This window comes from Ascaphus truei, chromosome 4 (genome assembly GCF_040206685.1).
Source record: "Ascaphus truei isolate aAscTru1 chromosome 4, aAscTru1.hap1, whole genome shotgun sequence".
NCBI lineage: Eukaryota > Metazoa > Chordata > Amphibia > Anura > Ascaphidae > Ascaphus > Ascaphus truei.
The window spans coordinates 348,753,989-348,772,886 of NC_134486.1; the positions used below are offsets into that span (position 1 = coordinate 348,753,989).

The 18,898-nt window shown below is 45.0% G+C and overlaps 1 protein-coding gene across 3 annotated transcripts in view; it reads right to left on the reverse strand.

The window, feature by feature from the left end:
* Positions 1-18,898, reverse strand: part of ARHGEF10 (Rho guanine nucleotide exchange factor 10) — a 190,707-nt gene that overhangs the window by 85,470 nt on the left and 86,339 nt on the right. For 2 of the 3 annotated variants that reach the window (XM_075598216.1, XM_075598218.1), the window contains exons 14-15: positions 17,470-17,586; positions 5,337-5,429 (exon numbers count right to left, since the gene is read on the reverse strand). In XM_075598216.1, the coding sequence (XP_075454331.1) occupies positions 5,337-5,429; positions 17,470-17,586 (210 nt within the window). The remainder of the gene's footprint in view (positions 1-5,336; positions 5,430-17,469; positions 17,587-18,898) is intronic. The other variant, XM_075598217.1, reaches the window with a different exon arrangement.

Below are 18,898 nucleotides of genomic sequence, written 5' to 3' on the forward strand. Positions count from 1 at the left end.
CTCGCCGCTCCCTTACCCCCCCGCCCGCTCCCTTACCCCCCCGCCCGCTCCCTTACCCCCCCGCCCGCTCCCTTACCCCGCCCGCTCCCTTACCCCCCCCGCCCGCTCCCTTACCCCCCCGGCCGCCAACTCCCCAGCCGCTGGGGGGCCAAGCAGCCTCGGATCTGCGCCAGTCCCACTCTCCACCACCTCTCACTCCCGTTGTGTGTGTGTGTGTGTGTGTGTGTGTGTGGACATTTTACTCCTGCCAACAATTTGTGCCTCACTTTCACCCCCCCCCCACCCCTGTCCTTCACCCCCCCTACCCCTGCCCTTCTCCCCCCTACCCCTGCCCTTCACCCCCCCTACCCCTGCCCTTCACCCCCCCTACCCCTGCCCTTCACCCCCCTCTACCCCTGCCCTTCACCCCCCCTACTACCCCTGCTCTTCACCCCCCCTAACCCTGACCTTCACCCACCCCTACCCTTCACCCACCCCTACCCCTGCCCTTCACCCCCCCTACCCCTGCCCTTCACCCCCCCCCCACGCCTGCCCTTTGACTGACGCACGCACACACCCTGACTGACGCACTCACACACCCTGACTGACGCACGCACACACCCCGACTGACGCACGCACACACCCTGACTGACGCACGCACACACCCTGACTGACGCACGCACACACCCTGAGTGATGCACGCACACACACCCTGACTGACGCACGCACACAAACCCGGACTGGCGCACGCACACAAACCCTGACAGCCGCACGTACACACACTGACAGCCGCACGCACACACACCCTGACTGGCGCACGCACACAAACCCTGACTGGCGCACGCACACAAACCCTGACAGCCGCACGTACACACACTGACTGACGCACGCACACACACTGACGCACGCACACACTGACTGACTGACGCACGCACACACACACACACACACTGACTGATTGACGCACTGACTGACACACACACATACATACTGACGCACGCACACAACCCCTCACAGCCGCATGCACACAACCCCTCACAGCCACACGCACACATACACAGACTGACGCGCGCACACACACACACACACTGACTGCTGCACACACACCCACTGACTGCTGCACACACACACACTGACTGCTACACACACACACACACACACACACACACGCGCGCGCACACCCCCACACCCACACAGACGCGCGCGCGCACACACACAATGAATGGTACACACACACACACTGACACACACACACACACACACACACACACACACACACACACACACACACACACACACACACACACACACACACACACACACTGACGCGCGCGCACACACACACACACACACACACACACACACTGACTGACACACACTGACTGACACACACACACACTGACTGACACACACACACTTACTGACGCGCGCGCGCGCGCACACCCCCACACCCACACACACTGACTGACTGACTGCCGCACGCACACACTGACTGACTGAGGCACACACACACGCACACACTGACTGTGTGTGTGTGTGCGTCAGTCAGTCTGTGTGTGTGTTTGTGTTTCTGCGTCAGACTCACTGACGCGCGCGCACACACACTGACTGACTGACGCACACACAATGACGGACGCACACACACTGCATGAAGCTGTAAAGGAGGGAGGGGGGGAACTGGATTGATGTGAATGGGGGACAAACAGAGAGAGGGGGAGGGGTGAGGAGAGAGAGAGGAGCGGGAATATTACATCCCGGGCAACGCCGGGTCTCTCAGCTAGTATAAAATAAACGTAAAGAGAGGGTGCATACCATTCAATGATGGATACAAAAAAAGGAACAACAGGACAGTCACTCTTATACTCCCAGAAAGTGAATATATATATCATTTACGTGAATCACTATCCGTATTTGAAGTGTGTGTGTATATAAATATATATATACATACAAATGAGCATACAGTAATATTTCCATTTGCTATTTGCCTTGCTATGGAGGGTTTTTGTCACTTTTTTACTCACATAACTTCACATATACATACATATATAATATATAATATATATAATATATATATATATATATATGCAGTGGAAGTGTATTGTGTGTATTTACCTACACACTCACTCCACATTTCAGTAACATACATATACATCTAAATAATATTCACATATACACGTTTGCTATAAATGGAATTATTACAATTTTACATTATATACACGTGCAATGAATGGAATAAACACTGTAATAAGTTTGAAATCGCCTATCCGAGCTGCTATGCATGGCTGATCCCTTTTCTCCAGCTTCCTTGAATGTACTCTATGAGGAAGATCATGTGACCAGATGACCAGATGACCAGATGCTAGTGCACGTTTAGAGAGAGGGAGGGCAGTGCTGACAAAGGGGTGTGCCAGGGCTTGTGACAGGACATGAAGGGGCAGTGCCTTAGCAAATGCTTGTTAAAATAGAATACAAGAAAATTGGTCTTTCAAAGTTGTTTTTTTAAAAACAGAAAATGCTAAAAGTATTATTTCTTACTACAGAACTGATTTATTAAAAAAAACACACATGCAGGATATAGACTGAACTGCAGCTTTAAGTGACCTAATAAGCCAACCCGGTATGATCCTCTGTGGTTTTACCCCAAACTACAAATTTACCTCAATGTTGCATAAAATAAGAATAAAAGGTTTTGCCTAAAAAAAAAAAAAAAAGACCAGCACAGAAGGCAAAATATGACTTGGCTTGTGAGTAGGGGCAGTAATGTGTTGACAGATGTAGCTCCGCCTCCTTCTCACATGCACCTAATTCAAATCAATGGCCGCTTCTTTTATCATTCCCACTGGCATTCTGTACTCTAGTCTAATTTGGTACATCTATGTCAGCTGCTCTATTCACTTAGGCTGCGTTCATAGTAGAACGTGCAAGCTTCCGAGCTCCTCCGTGACCCGGCGTCACGCTTGAAATACAAAACACGATTGTATTGCGACGTGCCGGTCTCCCTTTAGAGCATGTGCACATGATAGGGCGTGCACTATGAGCACATGCATTGGCGTCCTAGTGTTTGTTTCAGCGCGAGCTACACAGCTCGCGCCGTATCCTGCACTATGGACACAGCCTTAGTTACTCTTCAGACACTACAGTCCCCCTTTCTTCCTGTCATGTTGTGTCCTCACTTTAACTAACAGACGCATCGTAATCTCCTCCACACCTTTGTACATTGTTTCTCAACCCCATCCTAATGACACCCCAGCCAAGCCAGGTTTGATGGATATTTAGCTAGGAACACCCCCCCACCCCCACCCCCCACAAATCAACATATAACATGTAGCCCCCTCTTGGATGTTTACTAGTTTCTACAGGGTCTTAAGGAGTTAACTGGGTGGGCTCAGTCAGGATCCACCCCACCCCTTAGCTACCATCGTTTTAGGTCAGTGTAAGAGTATAAATCGCCCACGCTTTATTCTAGAAGCAGAATTCTAACTCAATGCAAGTCCTGTTTATAGAGTTTCTGTATGTCTAGTCTGCAGCTAGCTTCCTCTGTCAAGGCTTATGGTTTTCCAGTTTAGCAACGTGCTCCAATTATTGGCCAACACCTGTTAAATGATCAGGAAGCCTAAGTTTGCACCCCAGAAGTAACGATATAAGAAAAAGGCAAATTGAACCTATTAACCCAATGTCCCAGCACAGAAAGGCGGCAATGCAACTCAGAAAATATACCCCAAACTGATCAAAGCTTTCACCAAATAAAAGACAGATTTGTTCCAGTGCAGTGCATATTGTTCTGCTTATATTTTAGAAGCAAGACTAGGAAAACATTTCAGGCCCCAGAAATCACACTAGGTCCAAATGTACTCTGCATATAGAAGTAGCAGCAGTCATTGCTCCCGCTGGCACTCAACAGCGAGACCCACACAATGCGTCAATGAAAGCAGACACCATTTAACATGTGCGTGAAAAAGGGGTGAGCTACCATTCTATTGCACCTGTTGGCGTGTGCCAATGGGTACAATAACGTCTGCTACATCTGATGCTAATCCCTTAATCATACACACAGGTTTATTTGCATAAAGATCTGCCACAGTGAGGCTAAAGCCATTGAATGGCATCTGGGTAAGACTAAAATTAATGAAAATTCTGGGATTTATAAATATAGAGTAGCCAACTTACAATGCCTGTTATTTCACAGACACACATTTTGTATTTGTAGCAATGGCTCATGTTCAGTGCCTCATAATGCCACACAGTATTAAGTGAGTTTAAACATATCCAGTTAGATGGGATGTAAGAATCTAAAGGCCAAGACTATCCGTATTCCACTTTGGGATAATTTATGACTATTTAGGTTTACTTCCTTAGGAAATCATTCTCATCTAGAGTGAATAAACAATTCTTTTGGACCAAAAAAAGTTTAGATGCCCTTAATTATTACTCCTGGCAAACGAGGATCAGGGCTCATGTATTATACACCTATCTTTAAAAATTGCGTAGACCAAAGGAACTGATTACGTTGACTGGGGATTATTAAAATCCAGAAAAATGTATAATTAATATCTCTCTCAATGTCTCAATCTCTCTCTCTCTCTGTGTGTTAATTTTGCATAGTTCTTTGAAGAATATTTTCCATAGAACAAAATATATGGAATAAAGGAAGATCCATAACAGATTTTGCTTGTCTGCAAAGTTTTCATAAACTGTTTTGTTTCATAGCACAAAAGGTGCACTGAATTTGCTTCTACTGTATATATTGACAGCAGATAATATTGCAAATCCCAAAATGTTTTATTTGCTAGTAGTTATAGCAGAACCGCATTGAGTAATATGACATACAACTGATCTTCCTTATTACTAAATTTTAGTGTAATAAACTAGCTTCTATAAACAATAAATCATTCAATTTGATGAAGCTTGTGGTTTTTCTTCCCTAGAACAAAATCTCGATTTGTAATTTTTAGGAACACACACACACACACACACACACACACACACACACACACACACACACACACACACACACACACACACACACACACACACACACACACACACAATATATATATATATATACAAACATACATACATATATACACACACACACATACAAAATCAGGTGGTTATGACTATTAAATGTCCCTACCAAATTGTCAAATAATGCAACCCGGAGGAGAAAAGGCTTCTACCTCTGATCCACCATTATCATACAGATAATGATGGATAAGTGATTCCATGCAATTTGTGAGAGATTTTTTTTTTTTTATTGCTTATGACTACATATCAGTGCAGGATATATACTGTATAAGGCAATAACTTCAGCTCCAAAAAAACAGACATACAAAGAACAAGTAACAGAAATGATTTACCTGGAGCAAAAGAATAAACTGTGGAAAGCGCTGAATCGGTTTCATCATCAGACTGTATAGTGTAATGCGATCAGGGCTGGAATCCTGGCACTGCTGTCGCAAGAGAAGATCAGATGCTCTTTAGAAGATCTTTGGAACTCGCATTTTTTTTTCATCACCAAGCTATACGGTTAAAGTAAGTTTATGCTAGTTCAAGCAAAAATAAACCAACATGCTCACCAAACCTTGTGGTCTATTCACCACATTAGTGAATAGACCACAATGTACAAAATATACCATTAATCGTTAATGACCATTCAAATGGCCGCCAAGAATGTCTGACGCACTTTTGCAAACAAATCTACTTGTATAAGCACAGAAAAAGTGTGCCATTACAATGCCACCATTTTCATCTTGCACCTGTGTAAAATGCATTGAAACTTGCTAAACACATTTTTTTTTTTTCAACTTCAAGATTTTTATTGGGTTTCACAACACAAACATTATGCCACATCCCATTGTAAACAATTTGAAACCCCTCGAGGTTTACCCTTTTCACTCTCCCTATCGAGGGTAAACTCACTCAAGAGCAACGAGGGACTAACAACATGCACTCACAAGACTAGACAAACCTAACTCACTGGACCGACGACAAGACAAGAAAGGAAAAAAACAACAAGGGGGGAAAAGGGGAGGAGGGGGGAGGGGGGAAGGGAATGGACTGCCACCCTGCTCATTGGTAGTGGAAGATCTGCTGTCGGTCCGTAATGCGCCCTTCTTTGTGGCCCCTGACGACTCCACCTCTTGGTTCTATTTTGAATAGTCGGGGGGGGGGATCCTACCTGTCACGTGCCTATGTTATAGTATGTTCCGCTCCGTCACCAGAGAACGCACTTGTGTTTATTATAGCAAAATCGTGCTGGCATCTACCCCGGGGATGTCGGATTGGGTAAGCCATGGCTCCCATACTTTTAAGAAATTTCGGCCAGAGTCATTGACCCAGCTAGTCAACTGTTCCATCTGGCATACTAGACACAATCTGTTTCGAATTTTAGAGATGACTGGAAGATCTTGCTGTATCCACAATGCTGCGATCTCGCACCGTGTGGCTGTGGCCATATGTGCCACCAGTTTGTGCGCCGTTTTCGACAACCCCTGTACCCGCCTGCCCAATAGGAACAGCCATGGGTCCAGGGGGACCTCTAAATCGACGATACTTTGTGCCCATGCTCTAATGCTCTCCCAAATCGGAAGTACCTTCGGGCAGGACCACAGCATGTGGACTAGGTCTGCTGTTTCCCCGCACTGTTTTGGACAGAGCGGGGAATAACCGCCGACAAATTTAGATAAACGTAATGGGGTATGATACCAGCGCATCATGACCTTATATGCGTTCTCTTTTAACGTACAGCATATGGAGCTTTTGGCTGCCGCCTGTAGGATCCACTCCCAGTCTTTGTCCTCTAAAGTCTCCCCTAGGTCTGTCTCCCATTTAGTCATGTAGTTCAGTTTGTCGGCGTCAGGTCCACTTGGACAGATCACTTCCCGGTATAATCTAGAGGTGAGTCCCCGTGTGTCCGTGGCTCTAGAACACAGCTGCTCGAAATTGGTCCTGGCTGGTCTAATTGGAAATTCATTATAGAATGCTCTTATCTGGAGGTAGCGGAATAATTCAGTGTTTGGAAGGCCTTTTTCTGATTTGACGTGTTCGAATGTTTTAATATACTGAGGCCCCTTCAGATTCATTAACCGCTTATATCCCGACTGTATCCAAATTTTAAAGTGCCGCTCTCCGGGCATCCCCGGGGCGAAATCTGGGTTATCGAATAGCGGGGTCATTAAGGAGTGTTTTGTCGTTAGTTTATGTTTAAATTTGGAACTCCTCCACACCGCCAGAGTTCACCATGGTCCGTAGCAGCATCCCCACCGTGTTGTCGCAGCGTTTTGGCAGCCAAATTAAATTATACAGCTCAATTGGAGCACAGCAGGTTTTCTCCAGCGCCACCCATCTCCGCAGGGACGGGTCCAGGTGCCACTGGACGATCTGACCTAATCTTGCTGCTTTGTAATATGCCATCAAACAAGGTACCGCTAGTCCTCCTCTAATCGTGGGTCTGGTTAATATACTCTTAGCAATTCTTGGACTCTTCTTGTGCCAAATGAATTTCATGATCTTTGACTGTAAGGCGAGGATATCTGCCCGCACCAATGGTATTGGCAGGGCCTGGAACAGGTAAAGCACCCTTGGCAGAAAATTCATCTTAATGCTATGAATTCTTCCAAACCAAGAAATTCCAAACCCCGCCCACACCCTCATATCCTCCCTTAAAGCTTGAAATAATTTGGGATAATTAGCTTTGTATAATGAGTCATATGTCTTGGTAATTTGGATACCTAAGTATTTGATTGAGGAGGCTTGCCATTTAAAGTTAAAATTTAGTTCGATTAATTTCTCCATTGGGCGCGGGAGACTAATATTTAGGGCTTCAGACTTTGTCTGGTTAATTTTAAACCCGGAGATGAGGCTAAACGCATCCAGAATCTCAAAGACATTGGGCAGGGAAGTGAGCGGTCTCGACAGGGTCAGTATAACGTCATCAGCGTATAATGCCACTTTGTGGGATTGGTCCCCTACGTCTATCCCTGATATATCTGGGCTTAGGCGAATATGGGCCGCCAGGGGTTCTATACATAATGCAAATAGCAAAGGGGACAGGGGGCACCCCTGTCGCGTCCCGCTACAGATGTTGAATTGCTCCGATGGGAAGCCCTGGTGGCGCACCCTAGCTGTGGGGCCTTTATACAGGGCTAAGATGGCTTCTAGGAGGCGTCCCTCGAACCCAAACGCACCTAGTACTGCCCTCAGATAGGACCAATCAATCCTATCGAAGGCCTTCTCGGCATCCAGACTCAACAGCATAGACGGGATGTTCTTTTTATTGGCCAGATCGATCAAATCAATGATCCGTCTTGTGTTGTCTGCCGCCTGCCTTCCACTAATAAATCCCACCTGATCCGGATGAATTAGCCCAGGTAAGACAATGCCCACCCTGTTAGCTATGAGTTTAGAGAATATTTTCACATCGGAATTGATCAGGGATATGGGCCGATAGCTCTTACAGTCCATCGGGTCCTTGCCTGGCTTGTGGATCAGGGAGATTGAGGCCTGGAGCATCTGGGATGGAAAGGCGCCCCCCGCTAAAATCTCGTTAAATAATTTTAAGAGTTGTGGCGCTAATATTTTAAGGTATTTTTTGTAATATAAATTTGAAAAACCATCTGGTCCCGGAGCTTTAGCTGGCTTAAGGGCCTTTATAACCTCTGATAGTTCTTCGAACGTAAAGTCACCCTGTAGTGCCTCCCTTTCTGCCCTGCTCAATTTGGGAAGGCGCGCCTCTTTTAGGAATTTCTGGGTTTTTTCCTCTATTTTCTGTGTGTGGCTGACCTTATCTCCATCATATAGAACCTCGTAAAATTTTTTGAATTCTTCGACAATTCTTCTGGGATCGGAGGTAAGGTCCCCCCCCCTTGGTGCGGATAGAGGAAATACTATAATTAGGGAGTTTGTTACGTAATTTATTGGCAAGTAAGGTATCTGGCTTGTTGGCTTTGTCGTAAAACTTACGCTTGGACCAGGCCAACTCCCTCTCGGCTCTGGAGTTTAGCAACAAATTGAGTTTAGTTTTGGTGTCAGAGAGTTCTTTTAAGGTAGCGCTCTGTTTATTTAGACTATGACATGCGGAGAGGTGTGCTAGTCTCCCTCGCAGATCCTTTATCTGGGACTCCTTAGCTCGTTTGGTTTGTGCTGCTAAATTCATAAGAAGACCCCTCATGGTTGCCTTATGGGCTTCCCAGAGTGTAGAGTGGGAAGATACACTCCCCGTGTTGATATCAAAATATTCCTTGATTTTATCTCCTATCGCCCGCTCCGATATTGGGTTTTTCAACAGCAGCTCGTTTAATTTCCAGTTCGCCCCCGGTCTGTCCAGAAGCTGCAGAGCACACCGTAGCTCAATCGGTGCATGGTCCGACCATGAAATATCATGGATCCCAGTATGGGTGACCATGGGAACCGCTTTCTTAGAAACCAGGAAGTAATCTATCCTACTGTATCTGTTGTGGGGGTGTGAGTAAAAAGTGTATGCTCTCTCCGTAGGGTGTTTTTCCCTCCAAATGTCAAGTAAATGACAATCGTGCAGCCCGTGAAGTATGGTTAGTACGTCATGTTTCTGTGGTAAGTTAGTCCCCGTGCATCTGTCCAAGTCTGGGTCTAGGGTGCGGTTCATGTCTCCAGCGAGGAATATACAACCTATTGCCACCTTATGTAATTTATCGAAAAATGACGTAAAGAATTGCGGAGCCTGTTCGCAGGGGGCGTATATCGAGCTTAATGTGACCTCCTTGTTATTAATTGTGCCTGTGACTATAACGTATCTTCCGTCTGAATCTGTATATGATTTAACCACTTGAAAGGGCACTCTTCGATGCACTAATATAGCCACCCCCCTTTTCTTTACCGTCGCCGAGGACATAAAAACGGTCCTATAGTGTCTGTCCAGGTATTTGGGATGGTTAGATTTAGAGAAATGAGTTTCCTGGACAAACACTATATCCGCCCCTCTACGGATATAGTCCCGGAAGGCAATTCTACGCTTTATTGGGTTATTAAATCCCTTAACATTATGGGAGATAAGTATCAGATCATTATTCATCTTGGGGATAGGTTGAACCTGCGACATGTGGCGATAGTGTTGTGTGCTTCGCTACTAACCCTAACCGAAGTAAGGCAGTCTCCTTCCTGTTACGCTCGTGATGATCCTCGGATGGTGGGTCCTGCGGGATGGGGAGAGACAATAGGAAAACCTGGGGGATGACACACATAAAACAGTAAACAATTAATGTCCTCGGAGCTGTGGCCCTGCCAACTTGGCTCAGAGTCCAATGCCTTTGGGGACTGGGCACCTGCTCCGGAACATCCGCCGTTGTCACTGCGCCTCTTAATCACCCACCCTCCCAAAGGACTTCGCTGGGACTACCCCTTCCCAGCCCCTGGCCCATGCGGACCGCAGAGCAGGCCGAGATCCCTCAGCTCCCACCCCGCTCCTCTAACGACTAACTAACTGTAACCTTCATGTCTTATTCCTAATAACTCCTAAGTTCGGTGTTAACCTAGGCAACTGTTTCCGCCGCTTTGCTCCCTATTCTATGATCCCCTATTTGGTTAGTTGGCCTCTACCCCTTAATCTCTTTCCAGGATACCCTCTGCAGTACACCCCATTCTATTCCTTATATTGTCTCGTCTTCCGGATTGCGTGCCCCTCTCGACTTGCATAACCTACATGTCTCGCTTCTACTTGCTATCGCTTACCTTCCTCCTTCCGTAACGTACACCTTCCTATTTAGTCACCTACTTTTACCTTCTACTCCCACTTCTCTTGCTCTCCTCCTTCTGACCCCTCTCCTTCCCCCTACTGCCTGTCTCCATCTAGCTACTGACACCTCCCCTACACCCTCCCCTTACTTACTTCCTCCTACTTTCCTCATCTTACTATTTACTTCCTCTTATCCCGTTTAAACCCACCATCCTACCACCTCCCCTATGTCTCATCCTCAGCCTTGCTTGCTGTCTATCACCTTGTGAGCCATATGTATTTTATATAATTTTGCCCCGCTACCCTCCTCCGCAGGCCTCTCCAACTAATGCCCCTTCTAACATATGGGAATAGAGTCTTCTTTCCTCCGTCGCTGTGTATATCCGGTTCTCCGTCTGCATCTATGGCTCCTGAGTAAGTTCAAATCTCCCGCTGGTCGGGGCCTCTCCTGTGGTCCGCGTCACTGCCTCGCGATAACTGGAACTTCATCTTGCCCCCTGTAAGATGGCCGCCCGTGCCCTTCCGGTTTCAGCGCTCGAGCATCCGGCCGCCGCCATTTTGGGAGCAACTCTCGACCTGGACGGATGTGGGCGTCGACTCTGCCCGGCTGATGGTGGTTTCCTGCTCCTGCGTTTCAGACTGGATGCTGCTCTTACCTCGTGTGCGTCGCCATCTTTGGGCCTTCGTCCATTATCTCTCAGGTAAGTGCCTAGTCTCTTATAAATAGGTCAACGCGGATTTTTCCCCACCGGAGGAGCTCTTGATGCGGGTTCTTCTTTAACAGCGGATATGTAAGCCTGTAACATTTTACCAGGCAACTTTAACTGTAAACCGGGAAACATGATTCCCTTATAACGTGGGATGTCATGGACAAACTCTTTATTGGAATTCAACTTTTGGTGTGTGGGGATCGGGGGGATCGTCCCGCCGTTGCCCAGCTGGGGCCCGGGATCTCTTCCACCGCCTCTGGAGCCACTGGTGCCCCCTTAAGCCCCAGCCTGTGAAGGAAAGCCTCTCCCTCCCCAATCTCCTTCATGTAGTGGGCTTTGCCATTCTTACTAACGGACAGCCCAAATGGAAATGTCCATCGATATCGCACACTGTGGTCCCTTAACACTTTAGTGACTGGGGTGAGGGCCCTGCGTCTCAGCAACGTCAGAGGGGACAGATCTTGAAAAATAAGCAGTTTTAGCCCCTCAAATTCCACCGACGGTGTTTCCCGGGACCTGTGCAGGATGGCCTCCCTGGTCTTATAATAATGCAGCCGCGCTATGATGTCACGCGGCTGCTCAGACTGCACAGGTCTCGTTCTCAGGGCCCTGTGGCAACGGTCCATTTCTAGTCTCTCTTTGGGGATATCCGGCAGCAGCTCGCCCAGCCACCTCAGGACGAAATCCTCGCACTCCCCTACATCTTCAGGTACCCCCCGAATCCTTATATTGTTCCGCCGCTCGCGGTTTTCGGCATCCTCCTGCTTCTCCTTCAGGTCAGAGATTTGGGTCTGTAGCTCCGTTACTTTAATTGTATTGCGTTTGGCGGCCGTGGAGGTTATGTCCAACTGGGTCTCCACATGTCCCGTGCGCTCCCCCAGACTCCCGATCTCCCTCCCCATCTCTTTTATTTGCGCCTGGAGATTTTTGAGGTCTGTGTAAAGGTGATTAAAATCGCCGAGCCGCACTGGTTGATATTCCGGATTGTCTCTGTCCTCCCTCTCTCCTTCCCGTTCTGAATCAGAGCCCTGATTCGAACTCGGCGCCATTTCTGCCTCAGCCGCGCTGTTTCTCGTGCTGGGGAAGTATTGCGGGAGCCCCTTTGATTTCGGGGTTTTGGATTGTCTCTTCGCCATCCCGGTAGTTTGGCAGGGTCTTAGGAGTTAAATTCCCGATTTTTTGCTGACAGTAAAGGTTGTTTTATTTCATTAGTTTACGAGCGGGGCACAGAGCAATGGGGTCACGCGTCCATTCTCTCTGCCCTCGCGCATGCGCCTCGCTAAACACATTTTTAACATCATGGTATCGAGTTTACCACTGTTTCGGGCACAGACGTATTTCTACTGTACCTTTTGGCTTTTCCGGTCAATCAAAGTTTATAGTATACCATTTTAGTTTGTTCTTAAACAGACCGTAAAGTATTGTGGTGCCCTTTTAAGTGGAGGCGTGTTATTACTTAAAAAATAAATGATGCCGTCATCACAGAACTGCTCACGTTTTTAAGCCACATACAATAGGGTCAACAAATTATGAGCAGAAATGCAAAATTTGGTACATTATGTCCGGTTAATTATATTTTGTCATGTAACTCGTTAAATCGCCTTAGTTTGATGGAGAGGCTCAAAATAAAAAATGCGCATCTTTGATCCAGTTCAGCTGGCTTTGATTCATAGCTTAATGTAAACAAAGAGGCATTCATAATTTATCATTAAGAGGAGCATTTCTATTATTTAGCTTCAATATGAAAAGTACTTTAGACCTACAATGTACATGTGCATGTCCATTTACAACTTGGGTTACGTCAACTGGAGTAGTTAGAGTTTAGTTGAGCAATGCACATAATGGACTATATCAAATTCTGCTTCTCATTTTGTATTTTTTTATTTTATTTTACCTTTTTCATCATCAAAATATCTGCAGTAAAAACATGCATCAAAAGATTTTGCAAGTAAAGATCTGCATTTGCTAGAAACCCGGTGAGTGCATTCTACATAAACCAGAAAGTCAAACAATACATTACTGTTTTAGAAGATAATTTGTAATGTATTTACTGTAGACACCACTGAAGAAGTGAAAATTGTTCAGTGTAGGCCAAGAATCATTGTATACATTATTTAAAAGGCACGGCAAGTTTGTTTCAGTTATTTTCATTGAAGACTTTTTATAGACCCCATCTGGTCACACTGCTGGTTTCAATAGTGCTTTTAAGAATGATAAAATCAATAAAAATTGCCAGGTATTGAGCCTTTAATGTGTGCTCCAGTGCCAACATTACATGTGGATAAAAGCATGGCTCAATAAAAACAATTAGACCATGCTTTACTGTAGTAACCCCTAGGCTGCCAAAAGCACCCATTAAGGTATTCAGCTGCAGTGCATTACAGGTTCCTATAGCAGCATAACAGTAAAGAGAAGACACAATGACAAAGGTAAAATATGAACTAGTAATGAAAAGTTCAGTCCGCGCTCTGGCTCTTTAAACTTGGAGTGTTGGTCCCTCTCAGTTCTCTTGCTGCTTCTGTGTTTATGAGGTGTCTCCCCCACCTCCAAATGTGGTCTCCACCGGAACCCCGATGGTGGTACCAATATCAGCAAAACAAGAAAAAACACAAAAGCGCACCAAGATGAGAGATAGATATTGTATTAGCAACAAATAATAAAATTAGTAACTTACATATAAAATTTCTTTAATAATCCCCGATTCTGGTGTCTATCACAGGAGCAGGGCATCACATAGGAAGTATGAAGGGTAATCTCAGTTCTAAGAGATCAGACCCGCGCGCTGGGGCTGTCTCTGTTCACTCTCCTGTCCTCCACGTGTGGTAGCGTGGTGCAGAGTGTAGCACACATGTGCAGGAACCGGGGCCTTCAATAGGTGTCCTTAGGATGCCTGTCCGTTTTTGATAGCATAGAAACGATCGGAAATAAGCAGGAACGGTACACTTGAGTGTGTACTGGTGGTGGGTAGTAATTAGAATTGAAATTCTAAGGAAGAGGCGTGCTATGCTTTCAGATCAAGTTAAATGCAGGGACATCAAAGGGTGAAAAAGTTCACTACTATTATTTACCATGTACGTTATGTATGTAGCTAAAACAAATTAAATTGTAGAGCCCTATCGAAGAGCCCGAAACGTTGTGCAAATCACACTATTTGTCCATAATAAATGGTTTAAAACTACAACTTAGTTCTTGCCAACTATTCTCTGTGCAGAGGACTATATGTAGCTAGATAAAAAAGACAAACTGCTAGAAAAGTATATTCAACTGTAATAGCTTTCTCAATGTTTAATCATGCGCAATAAAATCCCAATGTGGATATACTAATGTATAATAATATTTCAAAAACAAAGGGCTTCTAGTGGTGTTACCCTAATCTCTTAATAGTCTGTCAATTCCTAATTAACGAATATGGCAATACAGAGATATCCGCACAGGTGTAGATGTGCTGATCTGTCATAGGGCAGCGGTGTGCAAAGTGGGGGGCGCGGGGTTTACAGAGGTCCCACGCGCTTCCCGAAGGCATTTAAATTAATGCCGGGGGAGCTGCAAGGCCTCTAAACTTCTCCTTACCTTGATTCAGACGGCTCCTGGTGACTCATTGCCATGGCAACGTGACGTCATGATGCCAGGGCGTCTGAGTCAAGGTAAGAAGGGGGGGCGCAGGGGAAAAAGGATTGCAGTCCCCTGCCATAGGGGACATTTATATATAGTGGGACGCTTCTACATTGATTTATATTTAAAGCCAATTGATCACAATTCCACTCTCCATTGACCTAGTCATGAACGAAGTCAGTGGTTTTCAACCTTTTTTTTCCTCGAGTAATCACAGTGCTCAGTTGCTGAGGCAACCTCACAAGAGGATAGTCCGTCACAGGAGACAGAGGAGGCAGAGAGTAAAAGGACACAGAGGGGACAGAGTCACAGGAGACATAGGGGACAGAGATAGGCAGACAGTTGCAGGAGACATAGGGGACATAGATAGGCAGACAGTTGCAGGAGACATAGGGGACATAGATAGGCAGACAGTTGCAGGAGACATAGGGGACATAGATAGGCAGACAGTTGCAGGAGACATAGGGGACATAGATAGGCAGACAGTTGCAGGAGACAACAGGAGAGAACAAATACACACACACACACACACGACAAATACACACTCTAGGATAGAACCCCCTCCCCCACAGGGCTCCTGGCACCACCTCCTGATTGGTTGCATTACCTAGCAGCAGCCAAACATGGTGGAGGAAAGTTCCCAGCCCCCTAGCAACTGCCCTGCTTTCTCCCTGCTCTGGGAGATCATGGAAACATTGAGCCAAGACCTAATGCACGGCCTTATCAGAACTTCTCGGGACTACATGCAAAACAGATGATGTCTAGGTAAACCCCTAACCGACACGAAATACAAGTACTCTCGATGAAACAGTACAGAACATCCCGTTTCTACAATTAAGAGACCGAAGACAGAACACACAGTTGTCACTTCTAGGTTTAAAGAAGATGGTATGTTTAGATATGCATCTGTAATCACTGCCACATTGTGCAAAATTATCACATTTTGGTTGTTTAATGTAAAAACTATGTGACTTGAATTTATACAAAAGGGACAGAATGTGGCTGAATTTATAATTAAAACAGATAATGCCAAATACTATACACTCACACATTTTATGTAGGGTAAAACTTTGATGCTATTGCCACCGTAGCTGTGTGTGCAGCACTCTGATGGTTGGCGATTCATTTAATATTCCACACCAGAGTTTAGAAATATCTATAGCAATTTTCCATATCCCTATTTTTTAAAGAGCTCATAGGCAATACTACCCTAATGCAGAAACAATCGTTTATTGAGCACATAATTGTTATTTGTAAGGCACAGAACATAACACATTGGCCGAACATTGCCAGGAACACCACCATAATATGACCACCCTCATAGTAATGGAAACAGAAAGTATACCAAAGACAAGTGGATGAATGGACAGAGACATTCACCTTTGAAACAGTGATGCATTTTGGATGTTTACCCTTAGATTGAACAAAAAGTTTAAAATCTCCATTGTTTACATACTAGTTGCGCTGTGTCCTTTTATTTATAAAGAGATACTTGATTCTGTTATAGCGTAGATGCATGGTTATATGGATTTGGAAAGAGTCCTTTTCATGCTATGACTATACATTGTGTTATTGCACTGCATGAATGGCCTTGAACTTTTGGCCACTATTTACCACTTATGCAGCATATGCCAACATCTATCAATTTCTACTTCTAGTACACTTGATAATTACTGTATATAAATGTATATAAAAAATATACTTCCAAAAATGTAAGTGCAACAACACATTGAGATGACAAATAAATGGACTTGACCTTAAACTTTGGGAGTACATTTATTTGTATCTATGTGTGCGCCTGTATAGATATGTACTGTATGTGCGTGTGTTTCATGTGTAATTTGTGGCATTTGAGTACTAGAGACAGTTACTTTCAACTTTGATGACAGTCGTTAGATGCGACACACAACAAATAATGTCTTGAGGTTCACCTTAAAAGATGTGATCAGTTTGCCTACAAAAATGTGTGATGGAGCCACAGTAACTCTTCCTTGCGATCATTACACTACTCATTCCATCCCTGATAAAAGACCATAAGGCTTCGCTTATAGTGACGGCGACACGATGGCAGGCTGCGGTCGCTGGAAAAATCTAATTGAGATGACTTCCAGCAATCGTGTCTAGAAGCGCACGTGATGGCGGTAATGCATGTTTTGACGCGGCGTCGCTGTCGCCATCACTATAAGTGCAGCCTAAGGAAGATGCCACAGGCAGCCAAATCCTTATATGTAATGTTAGGTACTTAACATACCTGTAGCTATGAAGTCCAAACTTCATGCAGGATACTCTTTAGTTTTTTTTTTGTTATTTTTATCTTGAAATGACAGTGTGATCAATTTACCTGGTTTCAAACAAATAATTTTTTTTTTTTTAAAAGACCCCGCTAAAAAGTTATGGGAAGCTGCAAAATAAATTCAAGTTGTCATTTTAATGTGATCGGCGAAAAACAAACAAACTTACTTTTAAAAACTCAAGAAAAGGTGGTTTTGTGGCACAAGATTTCCTGAGAACTCCAACAGCGGTGCTGAAATTGTTCACATACTCACTGTATGCGTCAAGTACCATAGATTTGGAAAACTAGAGAGACACAGGCAAGTTAAAAACATTCCTACAATCAGTAAAAGCACAAGATCTGTTACAAGTGAGTTGTTGGTTGTACACACCCATGAGATTTTATTAAAAGAGATTAATGAAATGTAGCAATGTGAATCAAAGTCACAGAAATGAAGCAAAGTTCTCAGTGTAATGTATCCATTTCTCTACCAGAGGGGATTGCAACACATTGCTTCACAAGACTTGAAATTAATATATATTTCATGCTGTCAACTTTTATATTTATAACTTCAGAAATCTATTTTGCAAGAGAGAAAATGTAATGTTGAATTTAAATAGTTTCTTAACTAACACCATGCGTAGTATCAGCCCTAGCAGGCCATGTTAATGCCGGTTTGAGGGAATAAGTTCACTCAAGTTTCCAATGAAAACATACAGGTCATCATCTTTAATATACAGTAAAACCACAAACATTCATCTTGACTCCCATCCCCACTTCATGTGGCGCAGTAATATGCATCTCAACACATTGTACAGGGATTGTTCTTTAGAAAAAGTCCCCAGGATTTGGTCCAAAATGGCACTGGGATATAGCAAACACACAATAATTGAGCACAGTATGCGCATGCATATATAGGTTTTGAAAGGACTTCATTTTTGGCAGTCACCCGAAAATGCCAAGTGGATATGAAATGATCCAAGCCTGCAATCACATACCCGTACATAAACTCCCACATAGAGAGCGGCCTTGATTGCATCAATTATTTCCTTAGAACAGCGTCCATCATGCAACATCATTTTTACCAAGGGGAAATACTAATTTGGAGGGCATTGCAATTTGAGAAAACTGGGTTTGTATGTATTTTGTGGGGGGGAGGGAAGTGGGTGAATGTGTGTGCGTTCCTCCGGGGGCAGAGAGTGTGAGGAGGGGGGGATTGAGGGAGTGGGATTGAGAGTCAGGTAATTGATGGAGCGGGAGGAGAGAGAGGGGGTGTAAGAGAGGAAGAGAGGGGGTAAGAGTGAGGGGATGGGGAAATAGAAGAAGGGGCTGGCAAACAGCCGATACAGAGGGGGGCGGGGGAGGTAGTCATAACTCTAGTCCTGGGCCCCGGGAAATCTGTCGGCAGCCCTGGCTATGTGTGTGATTTTGCCATTAGGTCACACTTTATTCCTTAGTCATGGTCTTCGTACGGTTTTGTGCTATGTAGTGTGTGGTTATGTAACTGAATGACTGAAGCGGTTGTTAGAGTCATCCTTCTGCTACAAAATATAACTTAGGCCAGTTTAGGTTTTCAAAATCCCATCCCAGGCTAAAAGCTTGGAGTGGCTGAATACG